The 16,402-nt window shown below is 33.0% G+C and overlaps 2 protein-coding genes across 4 annotated transcripts; both read left to right on the forward strand.

Annotated features, from left to right (window-relative positions):
• The first annotated feature begins 2,782 nt into the window (after window positions 1-2,782).
• On the forward strand, window positions 2,783-3,911 carry LOC141663900 (10 kDa chaperonin-like). The gene is made up of 3 exons (XM_074469748.1): window positions 2,783-3,019; window positions 3,095-3,234; window positions 3,645-3,911. Exons 1-3 carry the CDS (start codon window positions 2,915-2,917, stop codon window positions 3,691-3,693), a joined length of 294 nt encoding a protein of 97 aa, XP_074325849.1. The 5' UTR covers window positions 2,783-2,914; the 3' UTR covers window positions 3,694-3,911.
• A 3,983-nt stretch (window positions 3,912-7,894) lies between these two features.
• On the forward strand, window positions 7,895-15,513 carry LOC141668014 (protein ESMERALDA 1-like). 3 transcript variants are annotated; one of them, XM_074474683.1, is made up of 10 exons: window positions 7,895-8,367; window positions 9,864-9,933; window positions 10,894-10,961; window positions 11,067-11,155; window positions 12,228-12,425; window positions 13,242-13,446; window positions 13,544-13,711; window positions 14,536-14,703; window positions 14,780-14,970; window positions 15,283-15,513. In XM_074474683.1, the coding sequence occupies exons 1-10, from the start codon at window positions 7,984-7,986 to the stop codon at window positions 15,434-15,436; spliced, it is 1,695 nt and encodes a 564-aa protein (XP_074330784.1). In that variant the 5' UTR covers window positions 7,895-7,983; the 3' UTR covers window positions 15,437-15,513. The 3 variants fall into 3 exon arrangements, with proteins under 3 accessions (XP_074330784.1, XP_074330785.1, XP_074330786.1); XM_074474684.1 differs by having other exon boundaries at window positions 13,242-13,363; window positions 13,539-13,711; XM_074474685.1 differs by lacking the exon at window positions 12,228-12,425.
• Window positions 15,514-16,402: the final 889 nt, after the last annotated feature.

The raw sequence follows: 16,402 nt of genomic DNA on the forward strand, positions 1-16,402 counted from the left end.
ATTCTCGTACAATTTTATAAACTTATTAATATTTAATTATAGTAAGTAAAAATATTTTTTTATTTATAGAAATAAAATAAAGTATTACTAATAGTTTTCTATCAATAAAGCACGAGAAAGTTTCTCAATAATTTAAGAAATATTCGGGACATTGTTAGACTGTCATGTGTCAATATATATATATATATACATATATATATATATATTTGAACTTAATATACATAAATTTCTTGTTCTCAGTGTCCATTCACTAACCCAAATTCACAATCTTTTTCAAATCGTCCTCACTCATAATTTAATAAACCTTACTTTTTATATTTTATTTGAACATTACACACTCCAATGATATCCACATTGATATACCCATAATTTTGCTAATGCATCATGCACCAAACAAAAATTAACCGTTGAAAAATTGTAAAATCGCAAACTTAAGGCATAATTAGTCTAGGGTGGTTATAAAATATCTACTATTACTTAACGTAAAAAGTGTGGTTGAATCAGTTTGAGCATAGATTAATATAAACTAGTAATATTTCCGTACTATGCATACAATTATACTTATTTTAATAATTATAAAAAAACAAGTAAAAATTAAGTATTGAATATTGAATATTCAGTAAAAAGGTGTATAAATTGGGAATCAAATCTCAGTCATCATCTCAAACCATATTAATTTAGCACGAGCAATTAGACAATTTTTAGTTCCTATTGTGAACACTGGAGTAATATTCATGAAGTTAACGCGAAAATTATGATTACATGTTGGTTTTGCACAAAAATTTCCCCACTAAGATATATTAATATAAAATTTTAATATGACCGCGACTTAAAAAATACAGTATGAATTTCATTATTTTCAGTTACAACATAATATGACCATAAAAGTGATATATTGGTATAATTTTTTATATACGATAACTGAAAATAATACCTCTCTCGAGATTTTTGTTGGTAGATGTCATGTAAAACTATTGTTCCATTGGTTAAATTTATGTCCTCGCTGCCACTACTGTTAAATTACATAGAAATTTTTGTTAAATGTCAAAGCATAATAGTTAAAACTAAAATAATTAGAAATACGGTAAATTTAAATTGATTAAAAATTTTATAAGTCCATCATTCATACTAAAGATGGAATGACAAACAGTTGCTAAAATCAAAATGAGCAAAAATTACATGGATGACATATAATTATGAAGGACATAATGAAAGACACGCGAATATTCAAACTTACATCTATGATTAATTGAGTTTCTACTGGATTGAACTGATTTAGTTTCAGATATAATATTATTCTTTGTTCGTGTAGATGGCGAACCGAAAAATCTTTCAACATGATTTCAACTACAGGTTGAGGCTAAAAGAAACAATAACATACTTAAAACTGATCGAAACATGATAAAATATACGTTGAAATCGTGAATACATTAGTAGGCCACATGAACATACTAGGTTTTATCGAAGGTGGACTCACTTGCAAATATCGCGGCAAAGAGCGGTGCCCTAAAAACAAAGAATATAAGACATTGACTGAAATATACAAACGATGGCAGACAACTTGTAAAATCTCAAACCTTGTTGTGGACATATCAGGTTGCGAGTCCTCATCCATTGGTGCGAATTATGATATATTGTATCTGAATTCAATCAATAAATATATTAGTTAAACTTCATTAAAAGTGTTCTTGAATTAATGAAAATCAAAAACAATAATTCAAATTTGAAGTCTCTTATTGTACGCCAAGATATCTTCACATCAAAGGAATGTAACAAACTCTTGCGTATAATTCAGTGTTCCAGAAATCGCTAGGCGTGCCAGCGCGGTGAGGGTACCTTCGAGAGATTAATCGGCAAGTCGGAGATTAATCGGACCGATAATCGGAACATTAATCGGAAGAATATAAATATTATTTTTAATTTTTATAATTATATAATGATCAACATGTCAAATATTTGTTTGAAGAAATAAATTAGAATGGTATTAAATAATATCTACACATTTGATATGCGTTATGTACTAATTATTGAGTTTACAATATTAACTATATTTTAATTCACACTTTTAAATTAATTATAATATGTTATTTTTATATTTTAAGTGAGAAAATAAATATATTAGATTACTTGTTACTTCTTACCAATACTTTATATTATAAATTGACATGATATTGTGTGAAATTATGAAATTAATGATTTAAAATTATAAAAACGTAAAAAAAATTAATTATTTTCAGCCTAGACCGCCTAGGAACGAATTTTGACCGCCTAATCCCGATTTTGACCCGATTTTTTGAAAAAACGCCTAAATCACCGCCTAGGTCCGAGTCGGGGCGTTTTAGAACACTGGTATAATTATATTAGGGTTGAATCAAATGACCCAATAACCCGGATTTCGAAAGTATTATTACCATGATATCCTTAATTTTAATTAATTTGTATTGGAGACACAATACACTATGGTAAAATTGCTATTTTCTTCGCTAGAAGGAATTAATATATAGATAAAAATTTAAATTAAAAAAGCAAAAATTACAAGAGAAAAAGCGAAGAATCTCAAAAATGAAAAAGAGAAGAATCCCGCAAATAAAAATATATCGCAAGTATGCAGCATATTAATTTAAGGTTTTACAATTTTCTTAGGTCTGGACAGCCCATCAATGTAATAAGCCACAACCACTTGAATGGTTTTTTTGGGCGCAACTATCAACCCAAACAAAACAAGAGCCCACTAAATTGTGACCCGATTGAAGAAACCCGGGTTGCTTGGGCAAAAAATTAGAGGATCTCAAAACCCTACCTAAACCCTCAAGCCTAGAACCTTCTATCATCGTCTCTACACACATATTATATATACACACAACAACAAACAATAAATCCATCATTTCACAAATTTTAATTAAAAACAAAAGCAATGGCAAAGCGTTTGATCCCAACACTTAACAGAGTCCTGGTGGAGAAAATTGTTCATCCTTCCAAAACTACTGCTGGAATTCTCCTCCCTGAGAAAGCTTCTAAGGTAAAATTAAGATGTAATTACATTGTTTTTAAGTGATTTGATGTATATATATGTGATTTTTTTGTATGATTTTAGTTGAATTCTGCGAAAGTGGTTGCGGTAGGACCTGGTGAGATTGATAAAGCTGGAAATAAGATTCCGGTGTCTGTTAAGGAAGGTGATACTGTTCTCTTGCCTGAATATGGCGGTACCGAAGTCAAGCTCGGCGACAAAGAGTAAGGCCTTTTATCACGATCACACTCTACTGTTTTATTTGCATTATAGTAATAGGTTTGGTTTATGTTAAATTGTTACATTTAGGTTTAGGATCGTAAAAATTGGGAATTTGGTTGCGATTGTGTTCCCTAGTGAATTTCCATGAATATGGATGTATAAGGTTAAAAGAATAGATGATTGATATAGTAGCCATTTTCAGATTATGTTCGGTTTGATTGTGTTGTGCCTGTGTGTTTAAAATAATGAAAATTGAAAAATGGAATTCAGCGGAAAACAAATGAAAATTGATTAGGGTATACTTTTTGTTGGTGAAGTTTAGCTTTTTAGGGGTGATTATATACATAGATGCTGGATGTTGCAAATTAGAGTCTTCTTGATGGATCATTTACTGGGTGGTATTATGGTGCAGGTATTACTTGTTCAGGGATGATGATATCTTGGGGACTCTTCATGATTGATGATCAATTTGGGATTTCTGAGGAGTGAGGATTGTGATCATGTTAATCTTGAGGAGGTTTCTATCTATTACTAAGACTGTTGTTTTAATATTTTAAGAAATTTAGTATTGGTTTCTGAGTTTAGCTTGTCAAAGTGTTTCAGATATTGATATAATATTTATTTATTATATCCGAACAAAGTAATGAAAGGTGAACTCTTAGACTCTTTAAATGTTCCATTTTGTTGCTTTTGTCTACATTAAGTTAAATCCTTGAGGAGTTGCTGTTTCTTAGTTTATTCTAGTAGTCTTGTGTGCTTATGGAAAATTAATGGATTAGGCACTTGATATATTTTACTCTATGGTTGCTGATGTGTAAATTTATAATAGAGTCAGTATTATGTCTAATTTGCTAGTAGGTGAAAATAATATAAACATATATTGTCATTTGTGATTCAACTATTTAAGTCATTTATTCCTAAGACTCATCTACAATTAGGTCATGTTTTTATATCCCTTCTGCTACAACTCCACTGTCGTTTCATCTTCTTTCTGATTTGCTCTTTCTGATTTGCGCACTCCATCTTGGCATTACCCATATCGTATATACCAGTACATTTTACATTTAAGAAGAAATTGTGCATGACGTGTTAAATGTTATTTTGATTGGATGTGGCATCACATAATTTTGCTGTAGAAAGATTGAAATTGCATGTTTGTTTTTTAGAGCTTTATGTATTGGATCAACTTAAGTATTTAAGCCACCAAGCAATTATAGCTGTATTACTCAAAACAGATCAGAGAAGAACTTGGTAAAGTGAATTTCTTAGTAGTTCTTTAGGAGCTAGAACTCTCATCCATATTACCGATACAAGTTTTTGATCCTTGACAGCCTATAGGTATAACCTTGGCATGATCTGAAAGGAAATTCTTGTTTATCTTTTTAAGCTAAGGAATCATCTTACTGTTTACTGTTAGGGATTTGGCCTTACTGGGTGATAGGTACTTAATTCTTAATTCTTTGATGAGTTGTACACCACATTGTGTAACTTACAGCAACCAAAACCGACCATGTGAATGTCCAGTGTCATGATGTCTTGATAGCTTGTCTATTTTACCAAATCTTGTAATTTTATTTATTATTTTAATTTGATTGGTATGCTTTATAGAAGTACAAAACTAAGAATCGTGAGGGAAGAGTTGCAAAAATGTGATGCAAGATTTTTATGTACTAAATGAATTAATTGAAACTTATTCTATTAATTTTGTTGGATTTTTGACAACGTTAATAAATTTGTTATAGTTACCATGTCCGAGTAAAGGGCAAAGGATGTAGCTATAGCCTATAGCTATTGTTTTTTTTTGATAAGTGATGTAGCTAATGTTACATATATAATAATATCATTTCATGTTGAAACATATTCAATCGTTTGGTTGGATGGAACCCAACTCAGTAACTCAGACTTTCTATTACAGAGAGTCTCATTATAAGTTTTGCAATATTATTGATACAGACTCATAACATAGCCTAGTTCTCAGAATAAACCTGTTGTTGTTCGCTGACTTGTGTATTTCCTGATTACTCCTTGTTGATGCCCTTGTAAGTAATTTCAAGCTGCCTTTAACAATAATGTTGTTGTCTGTCACATTACTATCTAGGCTTAGTGTTGAACCCATAAAACCTTAAATTCTAAAAGTGTTCCTTTCAAACCCAACTGTATGTCATCGCGTACCTATCAACCATTTTTCGTCCAATAATACCCTTGTCCGATATATACCTCTTAGCCCTTGAAGTATTAAGTTGTATAATTTTTGTTCACTCCCCAAATCATCTAATCCAATACCACTACATCGCATGTCAAGGACATCACTCCATCGCATCTAAAGCACCCATGTTACATGTAGCTTCTTTAAGTTTCATTTAAAAGGAGTTCCATCTCCTTCCTAGAGCCACAAAAATATGATGTCAACTACTTTTTTGTTATTAATAATTTGGTTACTTGAAATCTTCACAAATAAACATGAATGTGGAAGATATTAAATTAGAAATGGCATGAAAATACCTGTGATTTTAAGTTGTCAAGTTCTTGTGCAGAGTAGCCAAATACAGTTTCAGCTTTGATCATTGAAAAAAGACAGCATAGCTTCCTGTCTTCCACCATTATATATCTGAATAAGAAGTTTAAATTACGCAAGAATTTTGTTTGACCTCAAATTGCATTGATCATCATTCTTCTGGCATCCTTCACACCAAAATCAAGACCCAATAGCTTCAGTAACTTTCTTGTTGCATGTCTTGCATGCTTGATACCACATTGAACTGATCTGGCTTGATAAAGCTTATGTAACCCTCTGCACTGAAACATACAGGCTGCAAGCCTGCAACAACAATTTACACTTAAACAACACCCTAAGGCTTCAACTTTATGTTTTACACTTGAAAGTTTTTAAATTCTGTCAAATAATTTACTTCTTCTAGTCAAGGAGTTGGCTAATAATGCGAACTTGGCAGATAATAGGTGATGAAGTTTTACGCGTCTCTGGATTCACCACAATAACACATGCTTAATGATGACAATGGCACACATAGAACATGAACTCGGAGCTTTAACTATTCTATGCATCACACCTTATATGTATCAGTATCATATATGTAGTAATTTAACGATTACCTTGAAAGTCACCAAATTTTAGGAATTTAATAGCAACTACAGGGGATTGATCAGCAATATCTAACAGTTATTGACCAACTGGGTAGCAAGATCCCAAATGTTTACATTTGAATCGGGCACGGAATTTAAGAAAAATGATAAATTAGTTGAGAAAAGTTAAAAAAGTTAGTCAAGTAGTGGACCAATTAATATTATATATATAGAGTAAAGTTCTATGGAGTCCACCTTTAATTGGAGTCCTCGGAGTCCATATATGTTCTGCAAGTAAAATATAGCTTAAAATATTGCAAAACATATTATTTTTCGACAAACATCACTATTCTATCAAAAATCTTGTAGATTGCATACATTTTACAAGCAGAACATTGCAAAAATATATATTCTACAAAACATGTTTAGTTTGCAGAACATAAATGTTCATGTTGCAGAACATATTGCAGAACATACATATTGTACCGTAAATATATGAGATTTGCATGATTTTGTTGAAGTTATGCTATTTGTGTAACATGTTTTGCAAAATAACAAGTTTTACAATATATTTTATTTGCAGAACGTAGATGGACTCCGAGGACTCCGATAAAAAGGTGGACTCCATAGAACTCACCCCTATATATATATTATTAATATTATCGGTCTTTCTAATGTGTGCACAAGACACATATTAGTCACTAACTCCAATAAAAATTGGCTTTTTTTATTGGTGGAATTGATGTGAATGCAGGGGTCATTAATATTTATTATTCAACTACCAATAAGAAGATATGGGAGTTAGTGACTATTGTGTGTCATTGGGACACCATAGAAAATCCCTAATATTATATATAAAGTGGGTATAGTGGATAGAAGTAGTGGATCTAGTTATTTTAAAAATTATAGAAACTTTACTATTTTTGAAAAATTTTGAATGTAAACAATTGAAAAAAAACATCTCACAAAAGAAAATGTAAACAAATTGGAGAGATAGAGGGAGTATCACTAGAAAATGGTGGAGAGATATATATCGGATAAGGGTATTATGGTACGAAAAATACTAAAAAGGGTGGTAGGTATACGAGAATGGGATCGAAAAGGACCGATTCAAGAATTTAAGGATGATTGGTTCAAAGTTAAATATTTTAAAGGTCAAAATGTCATTAAAAGTATTATCTATCATGAAATCTTCATTTTTATTTGATTACTTGTATTTCATTTTTATTTGATTACGAGTAAAATAAAGTTAATGGACTATGTACAATACTTGTAAATCTTACTAATCAATTTTGTATTCAAATATTAAATTTTAAAAACAAAATTAAAATTAAAATCGAAATACGGTTAACCAAATCGAGAAATCATTATGAATGTATGGTTTGGTGATGATTTTTATCGAAAATCGAGTTGAACAGATCCGTGCAAACCCCTATCTCAGACATGAACTTTTCGACTAAACATTCGTAAATAACTTGTATCGTGTGCCTTTCAGTTAGATATTATTTTTTGTTTGTAGGATAAAAAATTATTTTTTAAAATAATATATATTAAAAAAATGATATAAAAATGAGCGAGAGTGACCGCGAGAGAGAGAACGAGGAGAGAGATGAGTAGTTATTAGTTAAGTGAATCGTAATGGTCACCAAGTAATCAAGGCGGGGGCAGCGATGCACGCATACAACAGGCTACCTAGCACCGGACACACTTCCCCATCTCCCCCAGCCTCTCCTCTCCGCTCTCCTCGCTTCCGTCACTCCCGTATCAAAACCGGCCGGTTCAACTCTCCCTCCTCCTCCGCCGCCGTCTCTCCCAAAACTCCTTCTCAACGCATTACCCGTACTTTACTCTCCGTCTTACTCCGTCGCCAAGGCGTTTTTCTATTCGCTCCACTCATTTACATTGTCTGTATGTTATTTTATATCGGCACTGTGTCATTCGACGTCGTTCCGTTCATTAATCACCGCGCTGCGCCTGGCTCAGTGTACAGAACTCCTCAGGTTTACGCTAAGTTGAAGCCCGAGATGGACGCTGATTACTCCACTTCCGATGCGGTAACTGATTATCTTCGTTTTTCTCGATTCGAATTGTTTAATTAATTGGATTGAGTTAGGATCTAAGTAGATCTTTTGCGCAATGCTGTTGTTGATTTTATCGTGTTTAGCTATTTGCATTCTACTAATTAGGTATGCTGTTTTTTTTATTTTGCAAATTGTTCGTTGAATTCGGTTTAGTGTTTGATTATAATTACTTATGGGGAATTCCGGATGCTTGCTTAGTTTTGTCCGTTAAATATTTTAAGTTAGATAAGGCTAGAAGCATTGCTATTTATTTACAAAACTGATTTAGATTGCCTGCTGTAAAATCAAAATCTTTGATTTAGTGAAGTGTTATGGAATGAGTTGTTAGGGGAACACACACAAGTATAGAACCAAACAAACAATGCAAAACACACGCTCAATATATGACGCGGAAAAACCCACGTCCCAACTTGGATTATTAATCAAAACAATTATCAATAATACAATCAATCTCACCAAACGGTATTCACTCAAGCGATACTTAAGTCAAACAATACTCAAGCATCTCTCACACGATACCTAAGACGACTACATCTCTTAAGTATACATCAAAACAATAACATGACTATGTATATATAGCCATCACAAACTTAGCCAGCAATACATACCTAATCTGATTATAATAATAATGGTCTACCCATACAATTATTACCCAATCCCATTATGATAATAATTGTCAACACATACAATTATTATCCAATCTAATTATGTCTTGTATCACCAAGCCCATATCACATATTGGGTTTAAACCCAAGATGAGTAAGTTAGTCTAGACTGTTGGTGAAAGTTTCTTTGACTTGTTGGAGAAGAGACTCTGGAATGTTAGGATCCTCATTTATGATCTACATATCATCAATTTGTACCTCTTTACAACTTTTATTGTGAATTATTGTACAGGTTCCTAGTAGATGATTATTACCATATATTCGAGTTCTATAATACTCTAACACTTACATCTAATAACTAATATAAAATATTATTACCTCTAAATACACTTATATTTAAATTGTATATATAACATAATTATTTGATGTGCTGCATAAGGCCTTTAAATAGAAACTGTAGCCTAAGGTAAGTTATGCCTCGGAATCTTAGATGCTGATATCAGTCACAACGGTGTAGAATGTGTTTGATGAAATGTAATTCTTATCTAACTGTGATGTAGCCATGAAGATTTACTTACATTAATGTCACATTCTATGGTGCTGTACTTTCATAGGAGTATGCATAAGTGGTAAGATATATCTGATTTATATTTTACAGTAATAAGTTCAAAGTGTATACTCAATGTCTGACCTGTATATGGGATTGACTAGGTTGTGCTGTTTGTAGTTTTAGCTTGTAACTTGGATAACACTATGATGAATAATTGTGGCACATGCTATCTTTTTCTTAAAATTTGGGATCTTAAATTTATTTATTTTCTCTTTTGCTATTTTTTTTGACACAAGGCACTGAATCTACTGTAGATATCAACTACATGGAAACTTAGCCATAAAGGCAGTCAGTGGAGGCCATGTTTAAGCAAGTCCTCTGGAGGTATGAGCATGTACCATTATATCTCGAATTAAGGAGGCTACTATGTTTTTATTTTAACAAAATCTGCTGGTCAATATTATTAAAAATGGTTTGCTTCGCTCTGTATGCTCATTATTTCCATAACAGCATACTTTTAACTAACAGCACCGACTCGATAATTGTATCTTGTGCCACAAAGTGGAGCCACAAATACCAGATTGGTATAGTGGTTAATACTGTGATCATATTAATTTTTTGTTGACCAGTTAAAAAAGGTCTGGTGACCACCTAAGAACAATATTAACACATTTCATGCTATTACATTTGATGCCATGCTGTTCATTGAGGTTTCTCTTCATCAATCCATTATGTTTTATTTCTTTTCTGATATAATAACTGGCTAAGTAGACTCTTGAATTTCTGGTCACATTCTTTTGTTGACATATGTACTAGTCATGCTATGTAATCAAAGGTGGACCTACATGTATAGTTATGGCTTCTCAGGCACTCACTGGGCTTGGGGTTTAAGGATAAATATGTAGCAGTGTTAAGCTAAAAATTAAAATTTATAGACTTTTTCAAGGAACCCACTTCATAAATTTTTTGGTCAAATATCACATAAAATAGTGCAAATAAAATAGAAGTCCAAAAAAGAACCCAAGTACTAAAAAGATGTAAAAAAATGTTTTTAAAAGATGAGAACGCGTAGTAAACAATTTTAAAATGTAAAATACTTTTAATGTGTATGAATATCGTATTTTTAAATTTACTATTGTTTTTTATTTTTCTAATATAATGAGTTCCGCCACTGACCACTTTATATAATTCAGGTCACGAACCCCCTACATTACTTAGTTAGGCATTTCTAGAAACATACTTCAGTATTGATCTTATGGAAAAATGGTTACTTTTCAGATGTATGTATATATTATTTAAGAAGGCCATCGATGCATATTGATTTAAGGTAGTCTATCACTGTAGGATTACCCGAATCAAATGGCTATATTTACGTTGAGGCAAATGGTGGCTTGAATCAGCAGAGGACATCGGTAATCTAAGTGCTTTCTGTGCTACTGATTTATTTTTAACACTGCCTAAAACTTTTATACAAGTACTTATTGCATTTCTGCATGGTTTATATCTGTGTTACATAGATATGCAATGCAGTTGCTGTGGCGGCGTATCTTAATGCGACACTTGTCATTCCCGAGTTTCATTATCATAGCATTTGGAAAGACTCTAGGTGTGTATATATGTTTATAGTTTTTCTAGGCAATTTGCTGCAATAGGTTGTTTGATGGTGAAATAGTTTTTTAAGTTTAGTTTATTTTGTAAATAAATATCCTTGCTAAATGAAGCTACTGAATATGATTATGCACAACATTAAATTCATTAGAGTAGTTCTTTTTTTACTGAACTATGAAAATGCTATATGTTATGATTCACTATATATGTATACACACGTATATACAGTAAATTATGAATTCGTTTTAAAAGTTCCAACTTATGTTTTAGTGTAAGTTTTGTACGGATATACTGAAATGGGGCACTGACAACAAAAGATGAAAATAGATAAAATCACACTGAAAGCTGTATTATACCTTGCACTATATCATTCTGTTTCTACATTCAAATTTTTTGGTCCTCGCATGTCTTCTGCTTTAAGATCTCTGCTTAGGTTGAGGAATTTCAGGCATTGCTAATTTTTGCAATCCATGGTTCGCTGATTCTTAAACATGTAGATGTTCATGTTATTACATTCTATATTATCCTGTTAAGCTACTCTCCCAAAATCGTAAGGTGTTAGGAGGACGGCTTAACATGATCATATAGTATATGTTAACATCCCCTTCCATATCCCTGCTCATTTTTGGGTCAAAGGTTGATCATTAGGCGCTCATCTTTAGAGCAATATTTTTCCATATTATAGGTTAAGAGTTCACTCATCGATTGCAGAAAATTGAGAAGCAGACCTTTTAACCTGCCGAAAGGAAATTTAGTGTAGTTAGTACTCTTATTAATTTTAATACATGTTAAACAAATGGCTGATGCAGTATAAGTTGTATTAGTTGATTTTTGATTTTCTTGTATACTGGAAAATTTAATTATTATATCTCCTTCATCTATGCTGACTGGGATTTTGACTGATAGTAATAGGCGCTTTGAAACATTGGCCTGTCATTGTTGAATACAATTTTACAACTGTTTCGTTTTGTTAGCAAATTTACCAATGTCTCTTTTAGGTGAATTTTGTCTTCAAAGATGGTCGTTGTACTACAAATTTGAATTTCTTTGCCTCACTTTTCCATGGACAGTGAATTTAAAGACATCTATGATGAAGAATTTTTTCTTAGTACTTTGAAAAATGATGTAAGAATAGTCGATAAAGTTCCTGGTTACTTGATGGAACGATATGATAGCAACACAAGCAATCTACTCAATTTCAAAGTAAAAGCCTGGGCCCCCATTCAGTACTACAAAGATGAAATACTTCCCAGGCTCCTCGAAGAAAAGTGAGTTGACACTTGACATGCATATTACATTTGTATTTCCATCCCAACTTTTTCTCAGTTTCTAATCTTACAAATTTACATTGTAATATATGAGGCATGCAGTTCTGTTTAGGTTTTCTCAGTTTCTAATCTTACAAATGTACATTGTAATATATGCGGCATGCAGTTCTGTTTAGGTGTGATACGTCTCCTAGATGGTTGTGTGCCTGTTTTTTTCAAAAACATCATTGTTTGGTTACCACTATGCTAAGTGGATGAAATAAAAATTAATTTTGTGGATGAATTTTTTTGTGCGAAATTGCAGCTTTTTAGACCAAAACAGACTAGTTAATCAACAGGCAGATCATGAATTTGGAAGTATGTATTTGTGTACTAAGAATTATTGTCATTTCTACTCCTGTTTCAACAACAAATAATACTGAAAGGATGAACTAAATGCGTCTATCTGAAGTGGGTTTGATGTTATTGTTGATTGATGATATTAAGAGCATAAACCATTCATTTTCTGTACTTCCACTTGCTATTACATTTGGTCTTTGTTTTACAGTTGTAGCCTACTGGGTTCGTTTACAATTGAATTAGATAGCGAGCGACTCATTTATCTATTGCCTACTGAATGTTTTTCTTTTAAAGTAGTAACAGTTGGTGGATCATGCTTACCAGTGCTCCGTTATCATGCTAAATCTTTAGTGTTACTTTTCGCCTTCTCTACTTTTGTTGAACACTTGTTCTTCTTTTTTTGCATTCTTCTCTATGACTGCAATCTGTCTGGTTTATTTATCTTGGTTTCAGTAATATAATATATTTTAAAATCAGGGTGATAAGGATTTCTCCTTTTGCAAATCGTTTGTCGTTTGATGCTCCTCTACCTGTTCAACGACTTAGATGCATAGCAAATTATGAAGCTTTACGGTTTTCGAGTGCTATATTAAGTTTGGGTGAGTCTCTCGTTGCAAGGATGAAAAATCACAGCTTAAAAAATAGTGGCAAGTACATTTCTGTCCATCTTCGATTTGAGGAGGTTGGTTTTCACTAGTTTGAAGTCTTATCCCATGGTTCTCGTTTAGCGGTTTTTTCTATAAAATATTGTAGCAAGCATTTATATCCTTTTAGTGCAGGATATGGTTGCTTTTTCTTGTTGCGTATACGATGGCGGAAAAAAAGAAGAGGAAGACATGAAAGCTGCAAGGGAGAGAGGCTGGAAGGGGAAATTTACAAGGGCTGGTCGAGTTATTCGCCCTGGAGCATACAGAATAGATGGCAAGTGTCCATTAACACCTTTAGAGGTATATCAAGCTTCTCTATAGCACATCTTGTATACCTGTGTTAATTTAATATTTTCACAGTTAGAATTGATATTTGTGTACCTGCCCATATCTTATGACTTCTGCCAGTGTGTTCTCAAATTTTGTATTCTGTTGGTTAAATCCTGTTATTTCTATAGTTTATATCTCTATATAAAACTAGTCCGTTCTATGAATTAGTATCCCCTTATTTAGAATTTGGTCCCCCCTAAACTTTTTGTTCTCCACAGTGGCATCTTTTTGCGGATGAATATATGAAGAGAGTTCAAGTGACTTCAATTTAATTATTATTGTACGGATTGTATGGGTCAGTTTTTTCTCGCTTCTAAAGATCTTAGATCGTTGTTTAGTAATATAAAGTAAAAAACCACCAGAAATTGTCTTGTAAGGGTTGACCTTACAAAAATTAGATGTGAGGATTTCCCTCGTAGTTTGATTATACACACTTAAGATCTCACTCGAACAGACCACACAGTTATTGATAACATCTTCTGATTCCCTATACCTACATCTTATTTATCTGTTTGTCTTTGCTATACAAATATTTGCTACAAAATAATAATTATGCTGAAATCTGAGTAGATTTTCTGAGATAGAAGTTGGGCTATATCATTCTCAATATTTATATGTTTTACTTGCTACAATAAATCTTGCACCACTCCAGAGGGATAACATATTGGTTTCCTCTGCACTGCACAGTTTTACCCCTCTTAACAAATCTTTCACAATCAGATATAAATAAAGTATGACAGTCCATCAAAGCTCGGATATAGTAACCGGTTTATATTCTTCACTGTTGTCATCAGGTTGGTTTGATGTTGAGAGGGATGGGGTTTGACAACACCACATCTTTATATTTAGCTTCTGGAGAAATATACAACGCGAATACTAATATGGGCCCCCTATTGGAAATGTTTCCCCTTTTACAAACCAAAGAGACCCTGGCATCTGAGATAGAACTAGCTCCATTTAAGGTAAGAGAGTTAATAGTTACAGTTTTTTGTGTACATGTCATATATCTCGCTTTGACACAGATGTATTGTTTTCTAGAAATTTTCTTCCAGGATGGCTGCTATAGATTATACTGTCTGTCTTCATAGCGAAGTGTTTGTGACAACTCAGGGAGGTAACTTCCCTCAGTCTCTGTTGGGTCATAGAAGATATATGTATGGTGGACACTCAAAAACAATCAGGCCTGACAAGAGGAAATTAGTCTTGTTTCTTGACAATCCTAATATAGGGTATGCATCTAATCTTATGTACAGTACAATTTTAGAATTTAGTTACAGTCTTAAAGAAACTAAATGCTAGCTTTTTAACCCAGTGAATGAGTCGAGCTTTTGGTAGGCAATATAATTGAAATATAGTTAGATGTTGTACTGGGTTACAAAGGTTACCCAGAACTACGCTAAAAACAATATAAGTTTGGAGAAAACCTTTTTCTCTTACTAGCTGTCCAAAAGTCGTATTTTTGATTAGTTGAGAAGTTGTTCCCAGCGCTATTTGATCGTTGATACATATCTGGATTTAATTTGCTTTGTGTGTTCTTTCAGGTGGAAAAATTTTAAGCGTCAGATGCTATTAATGCGTGCTCATAGCGATTCGAAAGGGTTTGAACTCAGACGACCGCATGACTCCATATATTCGTTCCCTTGTCCAAATTGCATGTGCCGTGTGAATAAAACAGAAGATAGAGTGCATACATAGCATAGTGCTTGTATTTGTGTGATGACAGCTGGCCTTATTATTATCACTTTTCATCGGCAAGTGGCAGATACACAAGTTCCATTGGAACTTCAGTGATTAGTTAGAAGGCAGACTGAACTTCTATTTCTTTTCAGAAAATCAAATTTAACTGAAAGTGCATCTTTTTTGGGAATGCAATGAATCATTAGAAGGTTCATCTGTTGCTAGAAGGAGCGGAGCAAATATCCCATGGGCTCATGTGGGCAGCTGCTGTGTGTTAAACAAGCTGTGTGAGATGACATATTGCAGATTTTTGACCTGTGTTTCAGGAGTGCACATAAGATTAACATGTAATTTGCCTATCAGAGATAATTCTATGTTTTTCCTTCTAGGTAGAGTGTGAATGGTAGTTTCCAGGCGTATACAATTTAGCAAATTCAGGAAATTTTTGATTTGGTTATGATCTTACATAGTTCTTCCAATCATGATACTGTGTACAGGAAAGAAAAATGACTGAAATTACTTATCATCAATTTTCCATTGCATTTCTGTTGGACCAAGGGAATACACTCCAGGGAAATGATAAATAGAAATTAGGAAATAGAATGTAAAGTCCAAAAAAGACCCATTTTGTAAGAAAGAGCCCATTTGGGACCTGTTATAAATATAAGATAACAATCTCATTTAAAGAGGTTGGCAAATTAAAATAAAGAAATAACCTCCTAAAATAATAGTCTAAATATAATAATTATTTAGACATATCATTTGATGCTAGAGGAGTTTTACTTTACAGATCCAACCGGAATATGTTTGTGGAGGAGCTGGATCCAGGTACGGCCGGACCAACCCAGCTGAAGGAGTTGACGGCAGAAATCGCCGCCGACCCCCCGACCCTCGGTGGTCAGGAACCACCCAAACAGTCAGTTTTGAAACCAAAATGTTTGTTTCCTCCACCAGACGGTCCCTCCCAAGATCAACCGGTGAATG

The sequence above is a fragment of the Apium graveolens genome, chromosome 6 (assembly GCF_009905375.1).
Source record: "Apium graveolens cultivar Ventura chromosome 6, ASM990537v1, whole genome shotgun sequence".
In the NCBI taxonomy this organism is placed as follows: domain Eukaryota; kingdom Viridiplantae; phylum Streptophyta; class Magnoliopsida; order Apiales; family Apiaceae; genus Apium; species Apium graveolens.